The sequence below is a fragment of the Pipistrellus hanaki genome (assembly GCF_964339955.1).
Source record: "Pipistrellus hanaki genome assembly, chromosome: 11".
NCBI classification, from domain to species: Eukaryota; Metazoa; Chordata; class Mammalia; order Chiroptera; family Vespertilionidae; genus Pipistrellus; species Pipistrellus hanaki.
The window spans coordinates 16741554-16757875 of record NC_140513.1 but is presented as its reverse complement, the minus strand read 5'-3'; the positions used below and the strand labels follow the sequence as shown (position 1 = coordinate 16757875).

Below are 16322 nucleotides of genomic sequence, written 5' to 3'. Positions count from 1 at the left end.
TCTATGTATTACACCAAAGCCAGAACTATACAGTAAAAATGTTACTGCATGTGACTATATAAAAATTACAAATTAAAAAAAAAAATTGGAACCTTACTAGTTTTGATTCATCTTCCAGTGCCCACTCACCACCCATCCCAGACACTCCTCACCAGTGACCTAGGTCATCTTTGAAAGATGCTTAACCTCGGATATCTTATCTGTAGATGAAAAGGATTTGACTAATGATATTGTACACTTTAAATAAATACAATTTTACATGTCAATTATACTTCAATAAAGCTGTGGAGGGCGGAGTTTGATCAGATGATATCTAAGGCATTTTTTAATAGTCTAAGATTCATTGATTCATTGATTCATTCATTCATTCATTCATTCATTCAGTGTCTATTGATTATTGCAAGTGGATGAATAAAAGATACAGCCCCTTGGCCAAACCCGGTTTGGCTCAGTGGATAGAGCATCGGTCTGCGGACTGAAAGGTCCCAGGTTCAATTCCGGTCAAGGGCACGTACCTTGGTTGCAGGCACATCTTCAGTAGGGGGTGTGCCAGAGGCAGCTGGTCGATGATTCTCTCTCATCGATGTTTCTAACTCTCTATACCTCTCTCTTCCTCTCTGTAAAAAAATCAATAAAATATATTTTTTAAAGAATTCACTTAAAAAAAAAAAAAAGATACAGCCCCTGAATATAAGGGGCTGGGGGATGAGTGGGAGATAGCACCAATAGGGAACCCACTGTTAGACAAGCTGGGAGATAGTTACCCACATTCAGGCGTAGGTCAGCGATGCCTGATGATGTTGTAAATCCTCTTTGCGGGGGAAATGACTCTTGAGTAGAAGCAGGATAGCAGAAGCAGGATAGCAGAATGTTGTTTAGCTTTAACTCTCAAATGCACACCCTGCTACATGTGTGACCATGAACAAGGTTCTGAATTAGCACCTACCTCTTAGAACTTTTGTAGAGGTTTAATGAATCTGTATGTAAAGCATTTAAAGCAGTGAGAGTTCTGTAAGAAGAAGAATCATCACCATCATCATCATCATCATCATCGTCCCCCAATACCATGGCTTCAGATATCACATAAGGACACCAGTCATATTGGCTCAGGGCATATCCCACTGATTTCACTTAACCTGAAAGGCCCTGTTTCCAAATGCAGCCACATTGCATGGTAGTGGGGGTTAGGAATGAAACATATGAATGTGGGGTGCAATTCAGCACAGAAATGAGAGCAGCATAGTAAACAAACTATACTGTGAGTTTTAACACATAACTTAATACTATTTAAAAATGCTCCATACATTTCTAAATACTTTTGTTTCTATTCTTCTTGGCAGTAGTTGAAAACTATTTATGTGCAGGAAATATGTTACCCATGAGTGCTGTGTAATTATTGAAGTATATTGGAGTGAGGGGTTGGTTCCTGTCAACAGTCACTTCAGCAGCACAATTAGGAATGCCTTACACATGAACAAGACTCGTGTCTATAATTACTGGAAAGCTACAGGTCAAGTGTTATAAATATGCTTCTCTGTGCACTTGAAGAGTAAGCAAACAGATATCCACCAACAATGACTTCGCTTTAAAAAGCAAGAAGAACACCAAGGAAAACCTTGGCTACCCAGCCACCACCCTGATACAGCATTGCTAACAAAAGGGCCTTCTGCAAGGATGGATTTCCAGCCATCAGCACTTGCTCATGGGCACCCGGCAGCGTCTCCAGGGTGCTGAATGGCTGCTGGACTTCTCGGTGGGATGGTGAATCAGAACCACTAGTGAGATGTAAATTCACTGTTACTAAATATTAGTGCTATTTAGTATCTCATCTTATAGGTTCATAACAAGTAGCCCTTAATCCTACATAAAAATGGGAGTCTAGCCCCGCCAGTGTGGCTAAGTGGTTGAGGGTAGACCTATGAAACAGGAGGTCATGGTTTGATTCCTGGTCAGGACACTCAGGTTGCAGCTCAATCCCCAGAGGGGGGTGGGGGGTGGAGGTAGCAGCGATCAATGATTCTTTCTCATCATTAATATCTCTCTCTCTCCCCCTTCCTCTCTGAAATCAATAAAAATATATTTTAAAAAATAAATTAATTTAAAACTTGAATTGTATATCTTTTCTCATAAGAACAATAGAAAGGAAACTGCAGTGAGCATGAATTTTGTGTCCTCAACCTTAGAAAGACATAGCCCACTCCCTCATTTCTGGAAATGATATTTAATTAGCTCCGAGTAATACATGACCTGGCTCTTAATCAGTATGAGCGCACCCTTTCCTTGAACCTCGCTCGCCCTGTGTAAGAGGTTAAATGAGATTCTGATACAGGTGCTGTCAGGGAGCCAAGGAACTCCATGCTTACGCTGTGTCGACAGGCTTCGTTGTTGGGAAGAGCTGGTCGTGTGCCCTGCCTCAGGCAGACGTGGCCATGCATACTCACAGTGGTCCATTCCTATGACCACCCACCTGTCCACTGGGACACTCAGCCTCAGTGCCTCGGGCCAGCTTCTGCAGACATCAATAGCTGCCAGCTGCCATCTAGGGTCAATGCAATGGAAAGCCAAACCAAAAACTATGTTACCTACCTTCTTCATCTTGCTCTTCATTTTAGGGAGTTGCAACATGCCTTTTTCTTGAGCTGTTTTCCTTTTTCCTTCTCAAAGCAGTAATCATCTTTCCCAGGAACTGACCTGAAACACAAAAACTTTTCATTTCACTCCAGGATGTATTAGGACACTGGTACGTGGTGTGTGTGTGTGTGTGTGTGTGTGTGTGTGTGTGTGTGTGTGATTTTAATGTCACTTGGAGACCATTTCTGAGAATGGGTGGGAGTATTAAAGAGTTTTTAAGAAAAGGAATGGCATAGAAGAATCTTTTTAAAAGACTTTTAGATGGACTGAATATTGGGTGATTTTAGGAAATGTTATAATGCAACCGCAATTCATAATTTCTTTTTTTAAACAAGAAATTCATGCTGAAATATGTGTGTGTGGAATATCATGATGTTCCTTATATACTTTATAATGCTTTGGTGAAAAACATATGAGAAATCATGTCAAAACGTTTATAATTGTTCAATCTAAATGAGGTTACACAGGCTTCATTTTACAGCTTTCTCTGTTTGCTTGTGTGTGTGTGTCTTTTTAAGTTTTCAAAATGTTTTATAATAGAAGTTTGGAAAGAAAACCCTCTCCGGGGATTGGGCAGGAGGGAAGTAAGGAGCCCGGTTAGTGAGGAGGTGAAAGCTGCCGTTCAGGGGGACGCTAGGGGCACAGCTAAACCGGAGGCTGAGAGTGGGGAGGTGCTGTGGTCTGAAAGGTGTCATCAGTCTGTTCTCTCCTCTCATCCCCAGTCCAAATTGCTTCGGGAAAAATGGCTGCTGCAGGGCATGCCGGCTGGAACTGCGGAGGAGGAGGAAGCCAGGAGGCGGCAGTCTGAGGAGGATGAATTCAGAGTCAAACAACTTGAAGATAACATTCAGAGGTAGGTGGTTTCCCCGCCCAGCACCCCCACGCTGTGCTTTTACATTGCAGTGACCACTACTGTCCTCTAGGGGGCCTTCTCAATGCAATCGCCCTTTATCCAGCGATTTAGGATTGTATTCCTAAACAAGAGCACATTGATACCATTTAAACTTTTCCAGAGAATCCAGAGTTATACTCTCAGTAATAATTACTGTATTGGGCTGTCATACAGTTCAGTAATGTCTTCAGAGACCAATGACCTGTTGTAAGCAGCTTGTCCCTTCACCAAATGCCCCATTGTTTTTCTATCAGCGTTTTTCTTTTCCTCCGTTGGCTAAAGCTGTTAGCTGTTATGGCTGCTATATAGTAGGTCTGTTTTCACTTGGCTCTATTTGATCAATCTGATGTGGGGAAACTGTAACCAAGGGGCTTGGGACTGAAATGAAGAGTGCGGGAGCCCCAAAGGAGGGCGCCCCTATGGGTTATGTGAATGCACTCCCAAAACCAACTGTGGATTGCCTGCTTCCACTGCTCAGAGGTTGAGCGGGCTCCTGTATGGCCCTCAGCCAGGTTGGGAACATTCCAGGCTGGGAGATAAGTGCCTTCCGAGGGCTGGCCAGGCTGATGCAGGAGCAGCCACGTAGGTTCCACGTGGGATCAGTTGCCAGGAGAGGTCCCAGATTAGAAAGCCAGAGATATGGGGTGGTGGTGGGAGATGGTGAGTGTAGCTGCATTAGAACCAACTTTTCCCTTCGCCTCCCCTCCCCATGCCACCGAATTCTGCCCAAAATTCACCCTGGAGTGCCAGCTCTTTCTCCTGAGGTACAAGCTCTTTTAAAATGCAAAGGGTAATAGCTAACTTGCTACCAGCCATTTATACTGATGAGTGAAGACAATATCTAGGAGACCGCAGGAGTGCCATCCAAGGTGGAAAGCTCTGGAATCTGTGTCCCTACTTTGCTTCGGCCCTAATGTCCTTTAAAGGGGCTCTCAGAGCCTGGCCAGAAAGGCTCAATGGTTGAGCACAACCCGTGAACCAAAAGGTCCCCAATTTGGTTCCCAGTCAGGACAAATGCTTGGGTTGCAGGCTCTATCCCCAGCAGGGAGCATGAGGGTGACAGCTGATTGATGTTTCTCTCTAATCAATGTTTCTGTCTCTAGCCTTCTGCCTTCCTCTCTCTCTAGAAATCAATAAAAACATTTTAAAGGGCTCTCAGAGCATCTTGGCTAAACTTTGCTCATTACAGGGATGGGCAGAAGTAGGTTTACGGTTGTTCATATGGGAAATAATATAACAATTAATAAATAATAATACAAGAATAAACTGTGTTTTGTGTACCGACCGACAACAGTAAACCTACTTTTGCACCACCCTGTCTGTGTACACACACACACACACACACACACATACACACACACACACACAACCTCAGGAAAGGAAAGGGCTTCCTGCTAGAAGCCCAGAGGCTGTAAGGTGAGGGGCAGGATGTTACCACTCAGAATCCTGAGCCTCAGGGGTTTCTTCTCAGAAGAGGCTCAGCTTGCTGCATCTTAGGTAAAGAAGAGGGAGCCAAGGGTTATTGGAAATACTGACAATAAATTGGAGAGGAAAAGGCAGTTCTGAGAAGCGGTTTGTTTTCAAGTCTCAAAGCGACAGGTCCATGGTGTTTTTGGCTGAGGTGACTGGTGACATGATACAAGATCTCTTTGCCTTGTTAAAAATGACAGACATTTTCCTGCTTCTTTCTTACTGGTTTTACATAACTACAGCAGATGGGCCTGGCGCAGAGTAGGTGCTCCGTAGCAATGTGCTGAACAAAGAACTGGGGCTGGATGCACCGTGCATTGGGGTCCCCTGCCTGGCCGGGCAGGCCTGGGAGTTTACTCTCCAGTCCAACTTGGAAAATCCTGGGGACCAGGTGGCCTGGGCACAGTGTCCATAGCAAGAACCGTGGCTAGGGTTCGGGGTTGAGGAGCGTTGTGCACTTGGAGATGAAATTCAGAATCTGATGGTTACATAATAGGAATCTGGGAACTGGCTACAGATCAGATGCAGCTGAACCACTCAATAAAGAAATTCTAACAGAAATCAGAATTGAAAAACATTAGAATTGTGAAGCAAAACATTAATCTGTAGATCTTTTTATTTCAGTCCACTAGTCTAAGTCCCTCCCCAGCAACCAATTAGATTCTCTTAAAGAGATACGTGAACTCTTTTCAAACCATGAAGCATATTAGTACAGCTGTGCCCTGAAGGTATTTTGGTCCCTGTTGAACCGAGAGTCACCTGAAGAACCTGAAGTAGCAGGAGAGAGAACAGAACACAGAGAACAGGGAGGCTGTCCACAAGGGAAGACGAAGGGAAATTTGGGTCATTTCGTTTAGATAAGAAAAGATAATAGCAACCCAACTCAGAACTTCAAGTGTACACAGGATGTATGCCACATCTTCATATTTTATGTCTGGGCCATTCTGAATATGATAAAGGCTTAAAGCATGAGGATTAAACATATGTCTATTTTCCTAGATATCTTCAAGAAGGAAGAACATAACCATCTTTCTAATTCTGATTCTAAAATTCTTTATAGTGCCAGTAGCCAGGTTTACAGACATGTTTCCTTCCAAAATGTTCATGGTAATTGTTAGTACCTTTGGAACTGAGAATGTTGTCTCTCTTCCCAAACTGTTATATGCAGTGCTTATAACAGGAAGGAAAGAAAGAAGGAAGGAAGGAAACATGTAATTAGACCATTAGATCCTGGGCATACAATCACCTGGGAAGCTTTTATAAATACAGACTCCCAGGCCTCATTCCAGGAAATTTGGATTTGGTGACCCAAGTGAGAAGCCCTATGATTTGTTCTTTCTAAAGAATGTTCCAAGGAATACTTTTGCATGGTCAGGCTCAAGAAAAATTGCTGTAAATGGAAAAAAAGAGAATAGATCATAAAACAAAATCCCATTTTAATACCTAAACATTGCCAAGGGAAGTGAGAAGTAAATAGTGTTTATAAGAAAATCGATTTCACACAAACAGATAAATCAGGACAACCCTGGCCGTTGATTTTAGTGCTTTGACTCAAGGAAATTCAAAACCTGCTTTGGGACTCCTGTAGTTGGGACTAGACTAGAGTGTCTGTCTGGCATAGAGCTCAGGCTCTCTGTCATAGGCCCCACGGTGGAGGCAAGCTTCTATGTGAACTTGATTACAAACATCCTTGATTTACCAGGCTAAAAATTATACAGGTCAGGAAAGCTGGCTACTTTGCCACCATTTTTCAAAGACTTCTGGTTGACACTATGCCTTGAAGTGGTGACATCAGAGTGGTGGGAGAAGAAGGAGAGAACTGGTCATACTAATGGATAAATAGGTTGTCATTCTTCTGCACAACTTTTCTGGGAGCAGCGTCAGGGTGGTGTCATCTATGGATTATATTCCTGGCTCTCTAGAGACCAGAAGTAAAATAGACTTAAAGGAAAGTCATAATTACTGAAAGCAACATCTCTACACAGATTGCTTTAAAAATGTTTCTTTTGTGAAAAGTTGGAATGTCACGTCTTCTGTATGCCTTATTTCCCATTGAAGCACCATATTGAGAAAGCCCAAAAGATGGTTTCCAGTTTGGGCCTGTTGTCAACCATTGTCCGCGCCATCGCGGTATGTGATAGGTCCCTGGGGGGGCCACACGTGAATCTCGTATTGATGCTTTTGGAGATTCTACACAGTTGGATCCACACTAGCTCTGTCTACTTCATGTCTGCTCCAATCAACAAGGCCCATCTGCATTGTGATTTTCTCACTTAAGGCTCCTTTTCTCCTGTCATCAGGTTTTATTCAAGTGCTTGAGGTATAGTGTTGATAACTTTCTTTGATTAGTGAGAAATATTGGGGGATTTCACTCCCTGCCCTGGAATTACCCCAGTAAAGTAGTAAATGGAATTGGAATGAGCTGTCTCAAAGCCAGGAAGTTAGTTCTAGCTTTGCAGAAAATTTGCTCAAAAACTGAGACAGGCTGAGTGTCTCATTCTGTCTGCTATTCTCATCGCTTCAAGGAGCGTTCTCTCAGGATCTTGCAGCTTTGGTATTCTGAAATCCTCTCATTGGAGAGGTTGGCTAGAACTCCCTTCTCTGGACAAATAGACCTATGCAGAGAAAAGTCACTGTTGTGGAAGGAAATGGGTTTGAGGGCAGGCTAGACTGGGGGAAAGAGGGTAAGCTCTCAGGAAACCAAAGCCCCATCACAGAGGTGACTCATTCATCTCAACAGCTGTCAGTTCTAAAATATGTCACATCAAATATTCATTGAATAAAATATTGAGGTCCTAGCTGCAAAGCCAGAGAGGGTAACTTTTTAAAAGAAAATTCAATATGCAAGTGGGCTGGCACATTTCTGCTTCCAATTTAAGATTCTCTGAGTGCCTCCGTTGGTGTCTGATATAGACCAGAATTCACCTACTTTCCCACATTCTTGGGTCTCAGGGAATAAGACTGGTCTAAATCAGGCCTAAGCTTGTGTGTGTTATATTATGGGATTTTGGCAACCAAGAAGACAGTCATTCACGAATAACTATTCTAGAAAAGGCAACCACAGAAATGCTCATTGGAATCGCAATGGACACTTGCTTAGGATGTAATGTGTTCTTCCTGTTTGCCATTTTTAACTCCATGGTGCACTGTGTTTTTCTCAGCGGCGAGTGGAGCCTCCACATTGGCATTCCAACCTGTGCCCCTCAGCCTGTGCCCCGCCCACACAGCCACATTCGGCATTCCAACTTTACTCTCCTTCCCTTTCTTTTTGTCTCACCAAAATAAAACTAGATATACTAGATGTTATCTTTATATACTAGATGACTAATATTTACTGGTCTCGTACTCTGTTCTGGGTAATGACCTAGCTTCCTGGCCCCCATTAATTCCTTAGTTTTCTCACTTCACCCTCTAGCACTCCTATGAAGTAGCAATGATTCATGATGATGCCCATAATACAGTTGGGAAAACTGAGGCTTAGGATGTAAAGCAACACGCTGCCTAAAACGGCCCTATTCACCAGTGAAAGAGTGAGTCTTTGAACTCAGTTCTGCTTAACTCCAAAGCACATGGTCAAAAAATCTCAACACAAGTTATTTTAAGCCCTGGCTGGTTTGGCTAAGTGGATAGAGCATCGGCCTGGGAACTGGAGGGTCCCAGGTTCGATTTTGGTTGGGGGCCCATGCCCGGGCGGTGGGCTCAATCCCCAGTAGGGGACGTGCAAGAGACAACCAATCAATGATTCTCTCTCATCATTGATGTTTCTGTCTCTCCTTTTCCCTCTCTGAAATCAATAAAAATATATATATTTTTATATTTTTTTAAATTGATTTTTTACAGAGAGAAATGGAGAGAGATAGAGAGCGAGAAACGTCGATGAAAGAGAAACATCGACCAGCTGCCTCTTGCACACCCCCTACCGGGGATGTGCCTGCAACCACTGTACATGCCCCTGACCGGAATCGAACCTGGGACCCTTCAGTCTGCAGACCGATGCTCTATCCACTGAGCCAAACCGGTTTCGGCAATAAAAATATATTTTTTTTAAAGTTATTTTAAGTTAAACATTTCTGAGACTGTGATATTCAGTGAAATCACACTGAAGGTCACCTCAGGATGCAGGTGGATGGGACAGGTAACGTCCCCCTCCCTCCTCCGGCCCCACACATGCCCCTTCCGGAAGCAGTGTCCCAAATGTACAAGGGGCTGGGCCTGGGCCATTGTGAGCGGTCCTCGTGATTGGTGAGGCTGCCCCCCTTAGGGTCCTTCAGGAAGTGCAGGCTCCAGTTTAGGCTTCATCCCTTTGTCCCTCCAAAGCCCTCTGCTCCTGAGTGCACTCTCCTGGCTGTACTGTATGTGTACAGCCTAAATCCCTGTTGGAAACTGCGTGATTACATAATTCTGACACGGCATGCTGATTAGGACCCAGACCTTAGCGTTTGACCTTGGTCTGAGTCCTCGTTCTGCGTTTCCCAGTCGTTTGGTCTTAGACAAACCATGTAATTTCGGCACTGATGTCCTCCCCTGTACACTGGGCATAATAATGAAGAGCTGTAACCTGTAGCGACCATGACATTTGTGACGTGCCAAGTACAGCAGGCTGTTAGCAAGGAAGAGCACTGCTACTGTTACTGTCTCCTCCTTCATCTTTCTAGAATAGGCTCTCTCAATAGCATCACCTGGGACTGGATAACTCTTCGTGTGGGGGCTGTGCTGTGTCATAGGATATTGAGCCGCATCTCCAGCCTCTACCCAGGAGAGGCCACTAGCACCACCTCCTCCCCTGCCCCTAGTCAAGATCATCAAAATGTCTGCAAGCATGGCCACATGTCCCCTTGGGCGGAAATAGCCCTCAATTGAGAACCAGGTGTGGATACTAAGGTAAAAATGGCCCACCAGGCCGAAACTGGTTTGGCTCAGTGGATAGAGCGTCGGCTTGAGGACTGAAAAGTCCCAGGTTCGATTCCTGTCAAGGGCATGTATTGAATACCTTGATTGCGGGTACATCCCCAGTAGGGGATATGCAGGAGGCAGCTGATCAATGCTTCTAGCTCTCTATCCCTCTCCCTTCCTCTCTGTAAAAAATCAATAAAATATTAATATATACTTTTTAAAAAATGACCCACCGAGTGGATTCAGAATATAGAACCCCCAAAAGATTTATGAAGATAACAATGATTCTCGGGGCAGAATGACAAAGTGTTTCAGTTGCTTGAAAATATGAGGCTTCCCTGAAGCGCCGAGCCACGCAAGTCAATTCCGGGTTAAAAAGACATGGCTGCATCCAGTGCTGTGTTGCTTTTGCACAGGCAGGGACTTTATGACAGTCCCAACGTGCAATAAACCCAACGAGTGGGAGTCAATATATAATCTCTTCCCAAAGGCCGGATGTAGCAGGGAACTCACTTTCTCTCAGAGTAACCCCCAGGCCCACCCCGGAGCAGCTCTCATCAAGACAGGGATCCTTCTTTGAGATGAAAATGACATGCTCTGCTATTTCCACCGGCTCTGTGGTCCCTAGCCACACAGGAAAGTCGCTCTTGACAGGCTCTGCCATCTGGATGCCTGTGGTCTGTGGTCAGCTCAGGAAGCTGGGACAGGTAAGGGGGGATGCACACTGGAATTGCCCTCAAGCATGTCAACATTGCGGGTGTGTTTCTCAGTGGCAGAGCCCGCCACCACCAGATGTTTCCCAAGCTGCTTGCCTCCCTCTCTCTAATTGCCTCCTTATTGGTCAGGTACATTGGGTTTAAAGTGCCCAGAACTATGAAAATAGCGAGAGACTTCCATCCATACACCGAGACCTCATAAGAGCCCCCTTTGGGGAACACTTACGGTTTCCAGCCCTTAGAAGAATTGCTGTAATTGAAGGAATTGTGCAAAGTCAACTGTCTTGGCAGCCGGTCCCAGGCTTTTTGGCCTCTGATTGCTTTCCCTCGGGTTTCCCCTCTGCAAAAAGCTTTGAAAATAGTATTTTTCTGCCCCTGTAGCTTGTCACGTGGTCACTTCTAAAGCTTCTCTATGCTGGGTGGACTGCAAACATCGAGGGCTATATTAGTAGTTTCTTGCACAGTCTTCACCAGCTGTGCTTTCTGAAGGCAGTGGATGGTCTCTCGGGTCCTTTCCAGCGAGGACAGACCACGATCTTACAACATGCAGTTCTTACAGGCCAAGTGCCTGGCGGCTGCAGGCCTATGACCAGGAGGACCCGAACAGGCTGTGACAGGGAGCAGACACGCTTAGGCAGGCTGGCTCGGCACCTCCACCCCCAGGACACTTAGAGAAATGCCCCTGTGCTCTCCCACCCTATAAGCAACTTCGGTCATCAAGTCCTCAAGGAGTCTTGGCGTCTCTCACCCGGGGTTTCAGTCCAGGTAAGAGGAGAGCAGTACACAGCTGTAGGAGGGTTAGGTTTGGGGCACATTTATTAGGAGGGATTTCCCTAGATCCTGTTACTCGTATTGTTATTAGTTTATATTTTTTGTTTATCCTCACCCAAGGACATTTTTAACTGATTTTTTTTTAGAGAAAATGGAAGGGGGAGAGAGAAAGAAATTGAAAGAGAGAAACATCTATGTTAGACACTCAATTGGTTGCCTCCCCTATGTGCCCCAACCGGGACTAGGGATTGAACCTGCAACCTGGGTACATGCCTTTGACCGAAAGCAAACCCAAGACCCTTCAGTGCATGGGCCAATACTCTAACTACTTAGCAACACCGGCCAGGGAGAAGGTTATTATTTTTTTTAAGTAACTTCATGCTTTCCAGTTGCTTACCTTTAAAAACCATCTAGGTTGTCCGAGGGATGCCCTGCTCAGCTCCTTGGGGACTTGCCCTGTTAGATTAAAATGGCCAAGCCCAGTGCTGTTCTACGCATGATCCCTGGACTACTTCTAGTCCAGCAGCTGTCTACTACCAGGCTGTGATGGGATTAGAACAGAAGTTGCCAGTCAGGTGTTTGGAAACTTTAATAACAATCTGACATCACCGTGCCAATCAAGGGGGTGAGCCGTGGACCTGTTTCATTGAATAGACCAGTTTGGGTGTTGTCACATCCAATGGTGAGCTGCGTGTGTCCTGAGACAAGTACCAGCACAAGTACTAGTACAGGGCAAACACAAGTACTACGGTAGTCTGTAGTATGTTGGGAGTAACTCTCCGTCCTTCCACAGAGAGTCTGAGAAGCCTGCTGCTGCAAACCCAACGGCAGAGAGATGAGGATGTGCCCTAAGGCCCCATTTTTGCCCACATGTTTGACTGTTGTCATTGCCGTCTTTTGTACCATTCATCTTCAGATGTAGAAAAAATAAACTTGGGGAGTCTTTAACTAAGCCCCTCTCCGCACTGCTCACTTTAAAAGTGAAGAACTGCTGAAAAAGGTTTGGCCCAGTGGATAAAGCATCAACCTGCAGACTGAAAGGTCCCGGGTTCTATTCCCGTCAAGGGCATGTACCTTGGTTGTGGGCACATCCCTGGCAACCCTGGGGGGGGGGGGGGCGGGGGGCGGGTTGCAAGAGGCAGCTGATCGATGTTTCTCTCTCATCGATCTTTCTAGCTCTCTATCCCTCTCTCTTCCTCTCTGTGAAAAATCAATAAAATATATTTTAAAAAATAAAAATAAAGGGAAGAACCTGTGGCTGGGGCAGACCGCAGGGCTCTCTGAATGGCCCAGCCAGCCAGCTGTCTTCCTAGAACGAAACCTGGTCCCCAGGGCCCTCTCAGAACTGCCATTCTTTCCCTGTAGCTACTGCAAAAGCAATCTCAATTGCTGACAAGCAATCACAAACTCCAAATGAAAACTCTAGAATGACACGGTTTCCCTGGGAGCAGCTGTTTCACGGACAACTGGGGCCTCCCACCTGGGGTAATCTGCTGGGATTACCCTCAGACCGGGGGCTGAGACACCGACATTTTCATCTGAGCCTCACAGACACACACAGCTCTTGGTTTTGATCTTGATAAAAATCAGTTAATGTCGCAGCTGAATCTGTACACAAGAATAAGATTGCTCTCCTGGGGACACTCTAGGAATTTTTTGTCAGGCGACAGAGTAGGCCCAGAGAGATGTCTAGGTCTGGGAAAGCAGAAGTAAAACTTGGTCTCTAAGACTCTCCATGGTTACATTATCCAAGAGTGATTGGCTTGTGGAGCCCTCAGCCTGCACACAGGACTAACTTCCAGCATTGCTGAGGGATGCAGGTTTCTCCTGGTTTAAAGAAGGGCGGGGAGATTCTACAGTTGAGCGGCTTTCCCTTTGGCCAGCACCATCCTGGCCACGACTAGTGGCATCAGGCAGGGGGGAAGCATGGCTCTCTCAGGGCACAGTCCCTCCTTGTGGAGACCAAGTTAGGATAGGTTAGAGATGCACAAGATGGAAATGATACATGCACTACCTGCTAGAGCAGTGATCGGCAAACTGCGGCTCATGAGCTACATGCAGCTCTTTGGCCCCTTGAGTGTGGCTCTTCCACAAAATACCACGTGTGGGCGCGCACACACAGTGCAGTTTAAACTTCGTGGCCCATGCGCAGAAGTCAGTTTTCGGCTCTCAAAAGAAAATTCAATCGTCATACTGTTGATATTTGGCTCTGTTGACCAATGAGTTTGCCGACCACTGCTCTAGAGACCTGTTATCCACTCAGTTATAATGGGAAACAACTCCTCCAGGTCCCTTCACTTTGGGTATTTGGAGATCTGAAGCTTCTGGACTTATGTTCCCATTACTCGTGATTCCCATCATCTGATATTAGAAGGTCCCCTTCCCAGAGTTGTTTCTTACCGCCAAGAGAGAGCAAACTTGACCGCAGACAGCACATTGTCTTGAATAACTGAATCTTTTAAAGCAGTGATGGTTCCACTTCTAAAAAAAATAGAAGATATTAAGTCAAGTTGAATTTGCCTCAGTGAATTAGAAGGAAATTGTAGGATTGCAGGAAATGCACTGTGAGGGCTGTGTGGGGGGGTGAGCTGAATCGCTGTCACGGAGATGGAGCCCATGCACATGGGTATCATTAGACAGAACTAGACTGAAAAATGGGGGCCTTGGCCTTGGCCCCTTCAGTTGCTAGTCAGACCCCATTGCTAGCGCTGAATGTTTCCTATTGGATGACGCAACCATTAGGAGACTGTGGCCACATGGGTGTTGGTGTGGAGCTACCCTGGCGATGTCAGCTGGTTGTCAGGCTCATTTGGCTCCTCACAGCTCAGCCACCTACTGTAAACAGCTGAAGGGGCCTGGCTCCATATGGATGTTGTCACTGTCTGGCATGTTGTCTTTCCCAGAGAAGGAGGGAAAGCTGGAAACAGGGAGGACAGTAAACAGTTGACTGCTGCTCTCCCAAAGCCACTTTCTTCGTTGGAAGCGATGGTCCAGACATACGGACCATGGTCCTTCCACACAGGACCTACAGTCACTTTGAAGGCAGGATAATCACAGACCTAACTGTGGAAGCAGCTTGGGAGAAAGATCTGGAATAGCAGGTGGGAGCTACATCAGACAGAGCTTTGAATGCCAAGCTGAGGAACTTATAATAGAATTTATCCTGGAGGCCATAGAGTGTGATGAAAAGTTTCAGCATAGGGGAGTTGTAATAAACCCAGTTGTGAAGTTGGGATGCTGGTTCAATATAGAGAAAGCAGGGGGTAGAGAAATCAAGGGTAGACTGGGAGCTGGGCAGGTGGCCAGTTTAAGTTGAATCAGGCAGGATGGAGGAAGGCAATCTACCAACAGAGGATGGATCAGGGCACTAGAGAGCACATAGGACAGATCACTCAAGAACCCCAAGATCTGACCTGGGCCAGAGAAAGCATCAGGCAGCGTTGGAGAGCTCCGGGGCAGAAGCCGTGCTGCACCGTGACAGGAAACTGTCAACCTTGGAAAGAATGCTAGACCTGCTCAGCTGTGTCTTTGTTGTTTGTTTTTGACAGTATCTTGAGCTGGAATAGATTTTGCCATGAATTGGGGGTACTTGCTTTCCCAGGGTTCTGAAAGACTGAGCAGGGACTTATTGCAGATGCAGTGAAAAATTATTATGTTCTTCAGCATCAACGGACCTTGGTCTAAAAATATCAGCTCTGCTCCTCATTAATTTCATGGGACTTTGGGCAAGCTGTGGTACCCATCTGTAAAGTGGAATCAGTAATATGTATCTCCTTTGGTTGTGGTGAGGCTTAACTTAGTTAATACATGCAAAGTGCAATGAGTTTTCCGACGACTGGATAGGAGTTTAATCACAAGGAACAACAACAGCCTGTAATTATTGGAATCGAGAGTCTAGGTCAGTGGTTGGCAAACTCATCAGTCAACAGAGCGGCAAACCGTGGCCCGCAAGCCGCATGTGATTCTTGAGCCACAGTTTGACAACCACTGGTCTAAGCAATGCCTAGCACCCCGTGGGTTCCCTTTGACTTTCTCTCCCTACAGCAGCAGAGAGCTTGTCCTCTGTGGATCTTGTTTCTCTCTAACCAGAGGCAGAGCCTTGATGAGAGGAGGAGATCAAAACAGTAGCATTCTTTCATTATGAAGTCAATTCAGCTGTCCATCATTTTACATTGCACTGGGTCCCTAAAATGCTATATGGTAAACCATCATTTTAATGCAGTAAAGTAGCTGGATACCCCCAGAAAGCCATGCTTGTAGGCAGGTCAGGTGTGTTATCGTTGAATTATGTTCTACCTGCTGATTCTGTTGAGTTCAATTCATTTAAAGGTGGAGCACATCTATGAGCTTATTTAGCTACTCAGCTACTCCTTAGCTAGCCCTCAGAGTGGAAGTACCCACAGTCTCATAGCAGGGCTGGTCTCTCCCCAGACACTTACTGTGCCCTTGGTCCTGGCCTGACTTAGAAACCCAAGGATGCCTGTGCCCAGCTCACTCTAGGAGGCTCTCCCTGTCCTAAAGGGAGCACAGCTGAGAACATGGGAGAGCAAGCCATGCACACGGGTGCAAGCCCCCACCCAACTTCATAGATGCCCAGGGTTTGTTTTGTGTAAGGCCTTGTGTTGGCTGCTAGGGTTCCTGAAATCACAAAGGCCCACTCTCAGCACTTAGAACCTCACAGACTTCATGAACTTCTCCTTGTGCTTGACCTCGTGAGCCAAATGTCAATCCTGGCCATGATTATTGGGGAAGGACTGGGAACACACACTGTAGGAGAAGTGTATGAGCCAAACTCTGGGCAGGAGGAGGCTTTTCAGGAGTGTGTTCTGCGGAGCCTCCCTGCTGCTTTGTGGAAGCTAGAAGAGCCACAGGTCTTATGACAGCCCGGTGACTGATCTTCAGTGGTAGGGAGGACATGTGTGTTGGGAGAGGTTGGCCATACTGAACCA

At 45.8% G+C, this 16322-nt stretch overlaps 1 protein-coding gene across 6 annotated transcripts in view; it reads left to right on the top strand.

Annotated features, from left to right (window-relative positions):
- The window catches only part of PALM2AKAP2 (PALM2 and AKAP2 fusion), a 345927-nt gene that overhangs the window by 149845 nt on the left and 179760 nt on the right, over window positions 1-16322 (top strand). For all 6 annotated transcript variants that reach the window (XM_084899296.1, XM_084899292.1, XM_084899295.1 and 3 more), the window contains exon 4: window positions 3354-3484. In XM_084899296.1, the coding sequence (XP_084755422.1) occupies window positions 3354-3484 (131 nt within the window). The remainder of the gene's footprint in view (window positions 1-3353; window positions 3485-16322) is intronic.